The 12,635-nt window shown below is 45.8% G+C and overlaps 1 protein-coding gene across 4 annotated transcripts in view; it reads left to right on the top strand.

Moving 5' to 3' along the window:
• Positions 1–12,635, top strand: part of ephb2b (eph receptor B2b) — a 79,454-nt gene that overhangs the window by 28,694 nt on the left and 38,125 nt on the right. For all 4 annotated transcript variants that reach the window (XM_057029516.1, XM_057029514.1, XM_057029515.1 and 1 more), the window contains exons 2-3: positions 1,171–1,250; positions 6,745–7,429. In XM_057029516.1, coding sequence (XP_056885496.1) covers positions 1,171–1,250; positions 6,745–7,429 — 765 coding nt within the window. The remainder of the gene's footprint in view (positions 1–1,170; positions 1,251–6,744; positions 7,430–12,635) is intronic.

The following is a 12,635-nucleotide window of genomic DNA, read 5'->3' as shown; positions in this document are numbered from 1 at the left end:
ATGTGCACTGGCGTAAGAAAGGTGTGATGCCTCCTCCTTTTTCATCTTTCTGCGGAGGAAAGAAAAAACCTGCGTTCTTTCCAGCAACACTCCTTAAAGCCGCTCGATGGGAGTTCATTATTCTCATTTTATTCCTCTGCTAATTATCATTACGGGCTATAATTACCGTTTCTCCGGCTAACACCCATGCACACAGCTCAGCTCCGAACCCACACAAGGTTATCAATAGCAGCCGCAGCCTGCGTAATTATTTGATTCAGGCTTTGTGATAAGTGAATAAATGGGTAATCTTTGCCTGGCGCAGACAGTGGAAGTTTACAGAAGTCCCTAATTAAAGCCATTATCTCTAGGAATAAAGCAAAAGAGAAATAAATCATTAAAAGTGTTGATACTATTTTACAATAGGCTGGTGTCAGAACTATATTGGTGATGGAGCTGAGGCGCTTGCAGTCGTTCAGGACGAGCTCTGCAACATTTGTCGAGGAGTTCTCGCAAATGTCTCCCTGGCATTCTGGAGCTGCAGCTGACGCTTCAATCCCCACGAAGCAGCGCAACACGCAGGCCCAAGGCTGATAAATGCTGCCTGATAAACGCCATTAGAGCTGCTCTCCGCCCCATTGCTGGCGACGGAAAGAGGAAAAGGTAAAGGAGGTTACGCTAAAGAAGGTTTATCACACACCCAGTGGTCATACTGGTGGAATTTGTGGGCCTGAAAGACAGGAGGCCCATCTTGTTTGACTCCAATTACCAGAGGTGTTTGTGTCCACTAGCTAATCCAAGACTTCTAGGGTGTTCCCTGCACTGGGCTGTGGAGATTTGCTCTTCCGGCCAGTTGTTTTCACTGGGAGCCGTAGATGATTGCTTAGTTCTGCTGACCACCGTGTGACTGACCTTGAAACTAGTGTCGGTCTAACTGGCAGCGGCGGAGCTAGCGCCTGGAGATAAATGACCTTCTCTTTTCTCTTTATCGTGTAATGGGTGGGGGTGGGGGTGGGGGGGTTTCCTAATCTCAAAGGTGCATGTTCAGCCAAACAATGGCCTCTTAATTTACTGAGGATGCTTATATCACCTAAACTGTAGAAATGTTGCAGTCTGCTACGCGGTTTGTGTGCGTTGTTTCACCCTGACGCTAACCCTCTAAATGTCTCCTCTCTTTGCATCTCTCTACAGAGACGCTTATGGACTCCACAACAGCCACAGCGGAGCTGGGCTGGACAGTCTACCCTGTGTCAGGGTCAAGCGACAACAGCGTGAGTGATGAGCTCCACCCTTCACCCTCACCGTGTTGCGTAGCTACACTATTATTATGTTGTTATTAGCATACATTAAAGAATTGAACCCATTTCACAGTAGGCTCCAAGTGTAAATGGTCGTGTTTAATTTTCACTTCAACTACTAAGAAAGCGATTATTCCTGTTTTAAGTTCCAGAATGAAAGAAGAAGAGAGAAGAATCTCTTGTTAAATAACGCGAAGAGTAATTCTTCCCCCGAGGCGTTTTGTTTAGCGTCGCAGTCACATATTCCTTCATGCGCGATTCGGTTTTTAGCATCGCATCAAAACACCATACATGAACTTAAAGATGAATGCAAATGTTTTTCTAAGTAGACGAGACTCTAACTGGACCCTGTTGGTATCTGCAGCAAGTATTTCCACATGGTGTGCCAGGCTTTGGTTCCACTTACCCACATGCAAGCCGGGCCTAGTTAAATCCAGCCAAAACCAGAGTCTCGGCCTTCTTGACATTTTCCCCCACCACAGGATTTAGAGCTCTAAGAAAGAGCCCAGAAGAGAGAAAGAGAAGAAAAAAGTTGTATACTCATTTGCTGGGCACATTTCAACTAACCACCGCCGATTTTATTCAATTATTTACACTTCTGAGGTTTCGTATTAAAGATGGTTTGAATTCTATTCTATCATGCAGGGAAAAAGGGAGCAAACGCTGGCATTGTGTGTTTCTGGCCCGCAGCAGTTCCATCCTGCAATTTCAAATTTGTTGAGCAGTAATTTAGGACAACTTCATCCCACACAACCTGAGGGCACGTTATCTAGCGCCTTCTAATTCCTTCAATCAGTCATATAGCAGAAAGACAGCAGGCTTCCTCTTTTCCTGGCAGCGCAAACACGCGCTGGCTTCAAAGATGGTTTCATATCGTACTTTTTGTCTCTGAGCATTAGCATCAGAGATGGGAGAGAAGGCCATTCGGTCCGCACGTCCCAGTCACATTTCCTCCTTCCAACCTTCGGCGTAACACTTCAAAATGCAGCTAATGGTTGTAAACGTTGCGCGGTGAAAGTCGGTACAATGAGACGCGGCTTTAAGAGCTCTTCTCTGAGATCCTCTTTGTTCCAGCAGCATGTGGCGACTGGCCCACTCAATGGTATTTTTCCAAATCAAATATCTTCACATTTGGTTTTACTTACAAGGTTCTATGTGTGAGGACTTTTCAGCTTGTGCTGTGCTCCTATTTCCTTTGTTTTGCACTTCTTGGCTCCTTTAAAAAGCTCCATATGCACCACTGGCGTGTTCTTTCGGAGCGCAGTGAAATGTGAACGAGTCCCTAAGCTGCTGGATTTGGTCAGGTCTAAGTTGGCCTCATCAGCACGGGCAGTGGCGCTTTACGACAATATGACCGAGCTTGGTGAAACCGCGGTGGGTTGGAAAGTGATGAGTGAAAGCCAGGGCGATAGCATGTCCCTCACGGTCCTGGGTAACAGGTGTGGGGCCAGAGCTCAGGCGGATTCTCAGCATAACAGCGAGAGGTGCTTTACAGAAGCTATTGTCTTACACACACACACACACACACGTATGTGTGTGACTGCATGGCTTTAGGTGGTGGATCAGTAACATCCAGCAGCGTGCCGCCCCAGCAGTTGGCCGTTGCTACACCAGCTAACTCATAAGCTGTCTTCTGAGGTGACACATGATACTGTCTCACAGCGGAGAAGCAAACAAGAACCAGCTTGATACAAAGGCAGACGTGTTATGGCTGTTTCCCCCTCTATTATTTTACAGTTTATTTTAGGGTGGCCTGTCACTTTATTGTTATGAGAACGCTCTTTGCGAAGGACTATAAAACGGGATGGAGATTTGTTTTTCACACTTTTACAGTTGAGCTTCTTCAAAGCAAATTTGATATCCCTTTTTCTTTACAACTGGGCTATTCTTCCTTTTAATTATGTATAAAATGTCAGCGCGGTGGTTAGCGCTGTCGACTCACAGCGAGAGGTCGCGGGGGCTGTGGGGCTTTTCTGTGTAGAGCGTGCGCCCCCACCCCCGTGTCCGAGTGGGTTCTCTTCAGGTACTCGGGATTCCTCCCACAGTCCGAAGACACGACATCTGCTCCAGCTGCCCGATGACCCCCGCTACGGATACAGCGTGTTAGCCAGCGGAGGCCCGGTTGGAAGGCAGCCAGACTGATGTGCTCCTCGTGTTTTTGTGTGTCAGTAAAGGGATTACTAGCCCCCTTCAGGGGGGCTGTGTTCAGTGTGGTTGTGTGTGAAAATAAAAAGTGTTTAGTGTGAAAACACGGCGGAAATAACGTTCATTTTCTTAACACTTCCAAGCTGGATGACCAGCTTTCTTTAATTAACAACACTATATTTAGGAAGAGGTGGATAACTCTAACTAATAATTTGTTGGACATTTACGATCATATTTGGACCTTTCTGATTTAAAATAACCACTGGGTTTGTCTTGAATGTAAAGCCTGTGGTCTAAGATTATAATTAAGCATGTAAATCAGTACGTTATTGATATATGATTAGTTTGACTTTTTTATTTTCTAAAGAATGATACGCGCTTTCAACCAATGACTCGCGCCACATTCCAACGCACATGTCATTACATGCTTATGACATGCATGAAAGGCCAAAGTGAGAACAATCCCCTTTTGTTGTGGCTGCTGACGGCCGCTGGTCCTGGCAGATTAGCTGCGCTCAGCTTTTCCCAGCAGCATCACCGCATCAGCTGTTTCCTGGACGTACACGTGTCCAGGAGCCAGAGTCCCGACAGCTTGATTGGGCTTTTTGTTGCATGAATGAATGAATGAATGAATGGAGCGACGGAATTGCTCACTACTTTACAGTGACCGGATTAATGCATGGCGTGAAAAATCCTCGCCATAAATGAAACTGCCAATGACATTTGCATGCAAATATTTAAGAGGGAAGGGAGGACCGGTCAGGATGTGGGATGCGTTTAGCCTGGTTTTCCGGATGAAGCCGAGTCCCGTCGGGCTGACGAATGGCCTCCAGCTCAACTCTACCGTCTCACCTTCGGAGCGCTGCAGAATATCCCGCTCTCCGAAGCTCCGTCCCTCCCGTTTAAAACGCTAGATAAAAGTGATGAAGGACCTTTTCTGGCACGCTATCTTGGCAGTTTGGTAATAATCCAATATTAATGATCAGGATTCTCCTGTCATTTGAGCAACTTGGATAGTCTAAACCAGGCATGTCCAAAGTCCGGCCCGGGGGCCAATCGCGGCCCGCGGTAAGATTTCATACGGCCCGCAACTTCAGTCTTACAATGTATTATTTATGGCCCGCTGGCACTAACAGAGTAAATAAATCACTAAAATGTAATCCCTCCTTTCTTGTAGATCTTGTAAAAGGCAAGAGCAAAATTTACTTGTTTTAAACTTGAATGATAACAGACAACTTTGCATTACATTTATCAAACTCATGGAAATTTAAGGTATTCCATACAGTTCAGTGTTCAATGTTATCTGACTCTCCAGATATGAATTAAAGGCAGAATTGTGTTTTTAGAGTTGTTCACGTCTGCCTGAGTGGCTTATATTTGTTTACACTGCCATTTGAAAAATAAAGAGAATCGTGACAATGAAAATTGTTTTATAATAGTGTACATTTGCATGTAAGTTTTCTGGTTAAAAAAACATCAGAAGGATCTACTGGCCCCCGGGCATCTTCACGTTATCAAATCTGGCCCTCTTTGCAAAAAGTTTGGACACCCCTGGTCTAAACTATGCAAATGCTCATTTAGGTTCTGACCATAATTATTTAAAACCAATTTAAACATTTTCTGAGCATCTCTGCAGGTCAAACTTTTCTTTTTTGCTATCGCAGTGTTGATCGTTCCCATTCATCATTTTAATAAATGTGCACTTTTGTGAAAGTAAAGGCAAAAACGACCATTTGAATTTGCATCGTCACCTGAGGGGAGCCCTTCACGCCGAACGAATCCACCCTGACAAGCAGCACCAGGGTTCCCTCCATCCCCTGTGCTGAAAACACATGACCAGCCTTAAATAGCAGTGGGTGTAAAAGCCAGGAGAAAGAGCTGTGAAAATGAAGACGTTTCTTCTAATTTCACACTCTGCGCTTGATCGTTAGGCTCTTATTATGCCCCATTTGCTTCTCTCCACTGGCTGTGATGAAAGCAGGCCGAAGAGGCCATGACAGGACAGAAAGGGGCCCTCCATCAAAACACATTTTGTTTGGGGTCCTTTTTAGGCCCCAGTTCCCCCCACAACACACACACACACACACACACCATTTCAACACTTTCCCCTGCTGCTTCCCCCGTCTTCATCCCTCATTAGGAACCACCCCCACCTGCCTCCACATTGGTTTTATTAAACTGCAATTGTCTTGTGCTCGGTCGAAGCAGCCCCCCCCCCTCTCTTAATTGGCCCACCGCCTCCCCGCTGCCCCTCAACAATAAGAAAACAAGGGGGAAGGTCAATGGCTGCTCATGGGCCACGCTGGTGTGTGCCAGCGTGAGCCAAAAGACATATTTATCTTTTAACCGTGCACCCAAAGGCCGTGAGGACGTGAGGCTGCCTCTCTTTGTACGTCCAAATGTGGCTAAATGCACTCGCACTCGGATAAGTTTCCATCGGTGTGTAAATTCCAATTTAGGATCCATCACAAACCACAAATCAGTTTGTAGAGATACCAGCTTGGAATGTTTAGATTGGCCATAATGGTCTGGGTTTGATCCAAGCTAAAACACTAGTAATGCCTAATTAAAACACAGTAATAAGTTGCCCTAATTAGTCAGGAAATGTTTGATAGAATGCTGCTCTGCAACAAAAGGGGTTGATTTTCTCCTCTGAACCTGTCAGAATCTGTCAGAATCCTCACTAAGTGGGCACTAATTTGAGAAATTATATCAGCTGTGAAGTGAAGAGTGAAGGGGGGGGGGTAGATGGGTGGAAACAGCAGAGTGTGCTGCTGAAGAAAAGTGGCATATGGGTGTTTTTCTTGACTAGAATGTTGAGGTCAAGGTCATGGCATGCTGGGTGGTTGGTGCACATGGTGTTTAAAGCTGGTGTGATCCGAGGCCAAAGGGCAGGAAAATCCCGGATGACATCTGGAATCTTTGAGGTTTGAGTGAGCACTTCAACTGGTGAACAAACTGCCGACTCTAAAGTAGAACACCCAGAGTAGATCATTCCTGTAGCTTATTCTTTAAAGGACTATAACTGGGCTTTCGGTGTAGCACCAGTAACCCAGGACAGCATGTGCTAGCAACATGGCTATTAACACACAGTAAAAAGGCTCACACGCTGTCACACAAGCCGGAACGTGCCGGAATCCTAAATTGGACCTCACGTAACAGTTGTTTTTTATTGATTTAAAGCATCAAACTTCTGTGCACACAATGGGAAACATGCTAAATCTTTAGCGCTTTGCTGCAAAATGAATCTTTGCATTTGTGCCTTTCGTGAGGTTTTCACCGCTCGCTCCGTTGTGATTTTTATTTCTACTTTGCTTTACAGTGGGAAGAGGTGAGCGGTTACGATGAAAACATGAACACCATCCGAACATATCAGGTCTGCAATGTTTTCGACTCCAATCAAAACAACTGGGTACGAACAAAGTACATCCGACGTCGCGGAGCCCAACGGATCCACGTGGAGATGAAGTTTTCAGTGAGGGACTGCAGCAGCATTCCCAACGTTCCCGGTTCCTGCAAAGAGACATTTAACCTGTTTTATTATGAGTCTGATGCCGACACAGCCACCAGAACCTCTCCAGCTTGGATGGAGAACCCCTGGATCAAAGTGGACACCATTGCAGCAGACGAGAGCTTCTCCCAGGTGGACCTCGGGGGCAGAGTCATGAAGATTAACACCGAGGTCCGCAGCTTCGGTCCTGTGTCTCGGAATGGCTTCTACCTTGCGTTCCAGGACTATGGCGGCTGTATGTCTCTCATTGCTGTCCGCGTCTTTTACCGGAAGTGCCCTCGCATCATCACAAATGGGGCGCTCTTTCAAGAAACACTTTCAGGGGCAGAAAGCACCTCTCTGGTGGCTGCCCGGGGAGTGTGCATTCCTAACGCGGAGGAGGTGGACGTGCCGATCAAGCTGTACTGTAATGGAGACGGAGAGTGGATGGTGCCCATCGGACGCTGCGTATGCAAGGCTGGGAATGAGGCTGTGGAGAACGGGACCGTGTGTCGAGGTACGTTTAAGCCTAAGCTGACCACTGCAAGATATGCAGGCGTTTATCCATGTGTGTGTGTGTGTGTCGTCATTATTGTGTACGAAATAAAAGGACATTCAATGACTAGCTCACCACGCTACCGCGCTGATGTTAAGTGAACCGAACGTCGTCATGTGTGACCAATGCACTTTAGAAAAATCAGTAATAATGCAGCTGCAGAATATTTAAATAGGAAAACTACCTTCAGATGAACATTTTTGCATGCACAGAATTTCTAAGCTAGATTGTTTCCATCTGGAGGTGCTCTCCACCGACCGACGCTTCCTGCCAACATCTATGGATCTAAAGGTATCATCATGCACGCAACAATTAAATCCTTGGCGTGCGCCCTTCCAAATAATTATGCTGTCAAGTTATTTGTCAAAATATTGACAGAGCAAGGCGGCGCCCGTGGGTGTTAAGACCCTTTGTTTGCAATGACTATTCAAGTGAAATTTCAAGGATCCTTTCTATCCTCTTCACCAGAAAGAAAGCGACGGAGCTTCGTAAGAGGTGATGTTTTTAATAAAGAGCATTGTAAAAAGCAAAGATTTTTCCCTTAAAATGGCCTCCTGTAGTTAAACATATTGGAAAATGGCTCTTTTTCTGTATATATTTATAATATTTGCTACCACTCTTGGATCATTTCTACAACAGATTCTGATAATTGCTGCCTGGAAGTCAGGAAAGACTTGGATCATTTACAAGGTCACAATGTGGAGAATCTGGAGCACTACTGCCTTTTTTATTTTTAGTCTCTTGGTGAGGATTGCATCAGTTGTAGGCGGCAGTTGCAGGGAAGTGACGCTCCTGTTGTGGCACCAGTTAAATGAGGAGGAAGAAGCAGCAGCAGACCAAGAGTTAGTAGACTGAGGGTCAAAGGTCGGATTGGAGGGACGTGATTGCATCGACATGAAGAAGGGAGGGGTCAAGGCCGGAAATGAGTCCCCACAACCCACTGTCAGAACCCCAGATACTGCTGTCTTTCTGTATGGAGAGAGTTTAAAAATGAAAATCAACATAGACACACACACACACACACACACCCACCCACACACACACACACACAGAACAGCTTTTATTTCCCAGGGTACCTCTGTCTTTAATGGCAGCTCTAATTGACTAACGGTACACATGGGGACCAGCCATGCTAAGAGCTGGATGGCTGGAACAAAGCACAAAAGAAAACAACCCCCCCCCCCACCCCACCCCAAACAAAGCCCAAGTAAGGTTTGGACAGCATTAACGAAGAGAGAGGGAATATAAAGGAAACGAGTAAGGAGACAAACGAGGCAACAACTGTGAAGATTGCCCACACGAAGCAAACGCCATTGTTATTCTCTTTGACTCCTAGCTTGACTCCTAACATCAGGAATACAAATTAGTGGCTGAGCAGATGCTCACCTCTGCTGCCGCTGCCTGTTGTCCTGCACCTTAAGCTCAACATTACCGTTGCCTTCAGGAGACTTGGTGGAGGTGGGCTCTTTGGCTTTCACAGAATAGAAATTGGAAGTGCGGCGAGAAACCAGCGAGGGAATGTGCGTCTCTGTCCACATGGCCCTGGGGTGCAGTCAGCCACCTAAAGCTAGTCCCCTTCCCTATGTGATAGGGCTTTAATGTGGCCTGATGCTCCTTCGCCTGGCTGTCTACCAGTCCTGTTTTCTTTCTGCTTATTTGGCTCTCTGCTCACATCCACTTAGTAGAAGAGAGCAAGCAAACAAATTAGCAACCAGTGACGCGTAATATGATGTAATTACAGTATATTAAATGTTCTAACCATTATAATGCCGACGCTATGATATACTATTATGCGCAGGCACGCGGCCTGTGCATCGTCGGTGCTGTGATTGTGTGGTGGGCAGACCCTGCGGACCGCGGCCCGTTTAGCCTTTAAAGATCTTCCGCATGTTTTTGCACATCATCGTTGTGCTCCATGTGGCCCGCGGTCACTCTCCTCGTCCTCATCCCAGCGTCTTCTTATCTGCATCATCGGTAGTTCCTCCACCGGTGTGGGTTTCCTCTACGCCCGTTCCTTGCTCCGAACCCCTACCCCCATCTGTCACTGTCGGCTCAGGACAGACAACCTCACCACAAGCCAGTTATGAAGATCGGTGCTAATCAAATACGAACAAAGCTGGAAAACTGGCCGTTAGGGTTGCGTCTATGATAAATAAGCCCTTATTCTTGCAGACCTTCTCAAGCATGTCCTTGTGAGCCCACGTTCAAGTACTTTTGGGTTAAGCGTAATGGCTTAAAACATCTGCCTGCATATAAGCTGAGAAACAATGGGGCTCACTGCTAACGATGTGAATCCCTCTGAGGATCAATGACCTTGTTTTCCAGTGAGCTTCAGTATTAGGACTTGGGCAATATTGAGAGAAAATTGGGGATTCTTCTGTTGGGCGCCATTGACCTACATTAGAGCTATAGTGGAGGAACACTGCACAGGCATATCTATTCCTGACATTTGGCGAGAGGTGCCCAGAGCTGCAGCATCCAGATTATGAGTAGAGATGTTCACACAGCTAACCCCCTGGTCATTCATTAAGAAGCTCCTTCTATATTAGTGCTGCTGACATAATGAATTCACAATTAGTGGGAGCCTTGGTTCAGGCCTTTGTTTTGGTTGTCTAGCCTATACTCTATAGAAGCATATACCCCTCTATACCCCCAACCCCAATGGAATAAATCTTGAAATGCCGTTCTGTCTTTCGTAATGAGCTCATCATGACCTGTGCATACGCTGGCTTTAAGACACCCTGCTCCTCTGGGACCTATGCGGTGTAAGTTCGCACTGCAAGGATGGGTAGTGCCGATGCAGTCAAAAAACACGTTAAGCTTTTACCCCCGCCACCCCCTACCCCAAGGAGACACATAATGAATTGAAATGAGAAAGGTGACGTCACCCAGCAGTAGTGCCTGTTCTCCCTCCAGGCACCCAGGTGATTCGGGCAGCAGGTAGGGAAAGGTAGAGCTGCACGGAAGTAGTGAGGAATCAATTTTTCCTGCTTTCAGATTTGGTTGCAGGTTCTCTAAACCTATTCTGCTTGACCCTTAAACCCACTTTGTTTTATATAAGGGGCTTGTATTCATATAGGCTAAGCAATAGCTTCAGTAGGTATATGCCCTGATCTCTGCTGCAGTGCATTAACTAATAATTCCAGAGCCTATTTGACCAAAATCAACAACCAAATCAAGTCTTTTCTATTGATATTTGTTTTTCGCCCTCTGGAAAATGGTGAGAGGAACATTTTGGATGTTCCCGTCACCATTTTGATGATCTTTAGACTGAGAAGCTCCTCGGCGCTCTCACAGAGTGCCACACACGTCCAAGTTTCACACTCTGTTATGTTGGAATTTGTCTTCTCCTGACAAAAAGGCTCAGTATGATCGACGCCGGCGACAGAATCTGGTGAAAACTGACCATAAATCACAAAATCCTAAATACTTAAAAGGGATACTCTCTTAAATACTCTCATTTAGACTGATTTTGATCTGATCTTCATTCTGAAACGGCCAAAGATGCTGGTTTATGGAAATCTTTAGTCATAACTAACACAGGATTTCTTGTGCTGTACCTACCTGCCTCTTGGAATTCCCATTTTCCCAAGCTCTATACTGTCTTACAGATGTTATGGTGTTGCCCTGATTCTACGGCACGTGCAATACTTAATGATGGTTGGGGGGGAGGGGGAGGGTTCTGTTTTCTGTTGCTGAAGGGGACAACTCTGCTTTATAAATAGACCACTTACAGAATTGTCGGGATGTTAAAACTTTTTGCTTCCCCTCAGGCGGCTCCTAAGCAAATAAATTGCTCAATATAATGAGCTGCTCCAGTCTCCTGTAGAATTCCCAAGTCTTCATCTGAGAGGTATGGCTCGACATGCTTTTGCAGAGCACTGGGTTCATCCAGAGGATGTGCTGTTTTATACTGCGCCGGGCAAGATAAAAGAGCTAATCCTTATCTAGCCCACTATTCTAACCAGGATATTGTAATGTGCCGCTGGTTCAGAGGTGAGGATAATCCCACCATGCTCAACCACTTTTTCACTCCCCAGCCTCTTAATTTCTGTCTTGTGATTAGTGCTGCTTTCCCACAGTTTATACCGGAAAGCCTTTGGGATTCCATATTTATACTGAAGTTATATGGAGAAGGAGGTGGTGAGACTAATAAACATTGAGCTAATGAGAAAATTGCTCTGTTTTTCCTCCTGTGGAAAATAACAATCACTTCCTGTTCATATCCCAACAGGAGCTATCCTGCAATACAACGCTGAGATGTGTCTCAGATTGAAATTTAGCCCCATTTCTAATGCTCACAAGAACTAACTTTAAATCCTGAACACATTTTCTTCTTGACTTTGATAGCTTCTTGTTTACCCCACAGGCTTCAGTCAGGTCTAGACACAAGGAACGAACGTGGCCACTTTAAATGCTGTGAGAGATCATTCTGCTTGCAACAATTATTCGCATTACTGATGCGGTAATCTGGCTGCTTTAGGCCAGATTTTGACTTCCTATTTAAGAACCATGTGTTTGCTGTAGATGGAAATGCAGACTTTATGAGCCCAGTAAACCATTGGCCCACAGACAACAGGTTTAAGGGAAACCTCACGTACAAACCTCTCTGTACAGGATATTAATCACCCGCCAGTGTCGACTACAAAGACTCCATGCCTGGGAAATGCTCACTCCGTGCTGGGATCAGTGTTCTGGTTTACTGCGGTGATCTCAAGGCTGTGTGGTCTCTCCAGACGTATTTTGGCTGTTTAGGGGGGAGAGATCAGCACATTTTCACATGTGGGTGCACTCCCCCCCTCCCCTCTCTATTCAGCCAGCCATCTAAATATGGCATCGTCTAGACGCACGCCAGGGCCCCGTCAGCATGTGCATCCCTTCCCTGTGAAATGGGAAGCTTCCTCACTGCCTTATATTTGTCTCAGGTATTTAGACATTTATTTTGAATCGTGTTTTTGTGATAGGTGGTGTGTTTGGGACAACAGAATGGACTACAAAAATATCCAAAAAGGTCTGCCCATTTAAAAAGTGCACCAAAGAGCTTAACAGCATCCGTTTTTCCCTTAACTGCAGGATCAAAAAGTCTTCAGAGTTTCAGAGGCATTAATTGTTCCTCGGGTTTTACCATTTTATTAAGGAATATCACCAGCTGTTTTCTGAACGTAAG

Source organism: Takifugu flavidus, chromosome 4 (assembly GCF_003711565.1).
Source record: "Takifugu flavidus isolate HTHZ2018 chromosome 4, ASM371156v2, whole genome shotgun sequence".
In the NCBI taxonomy this organism is placed as follows: domain Eukaryota; kingdom Metazoa; phylum Chordata; class Actinopteri; order Tetraodontiformes; family Tetraodontidae; genus Takifugu; species Takifugu flavidus.
This window is presented reverse-complemented; position numbering and strand designations above follow the sequence as displayed.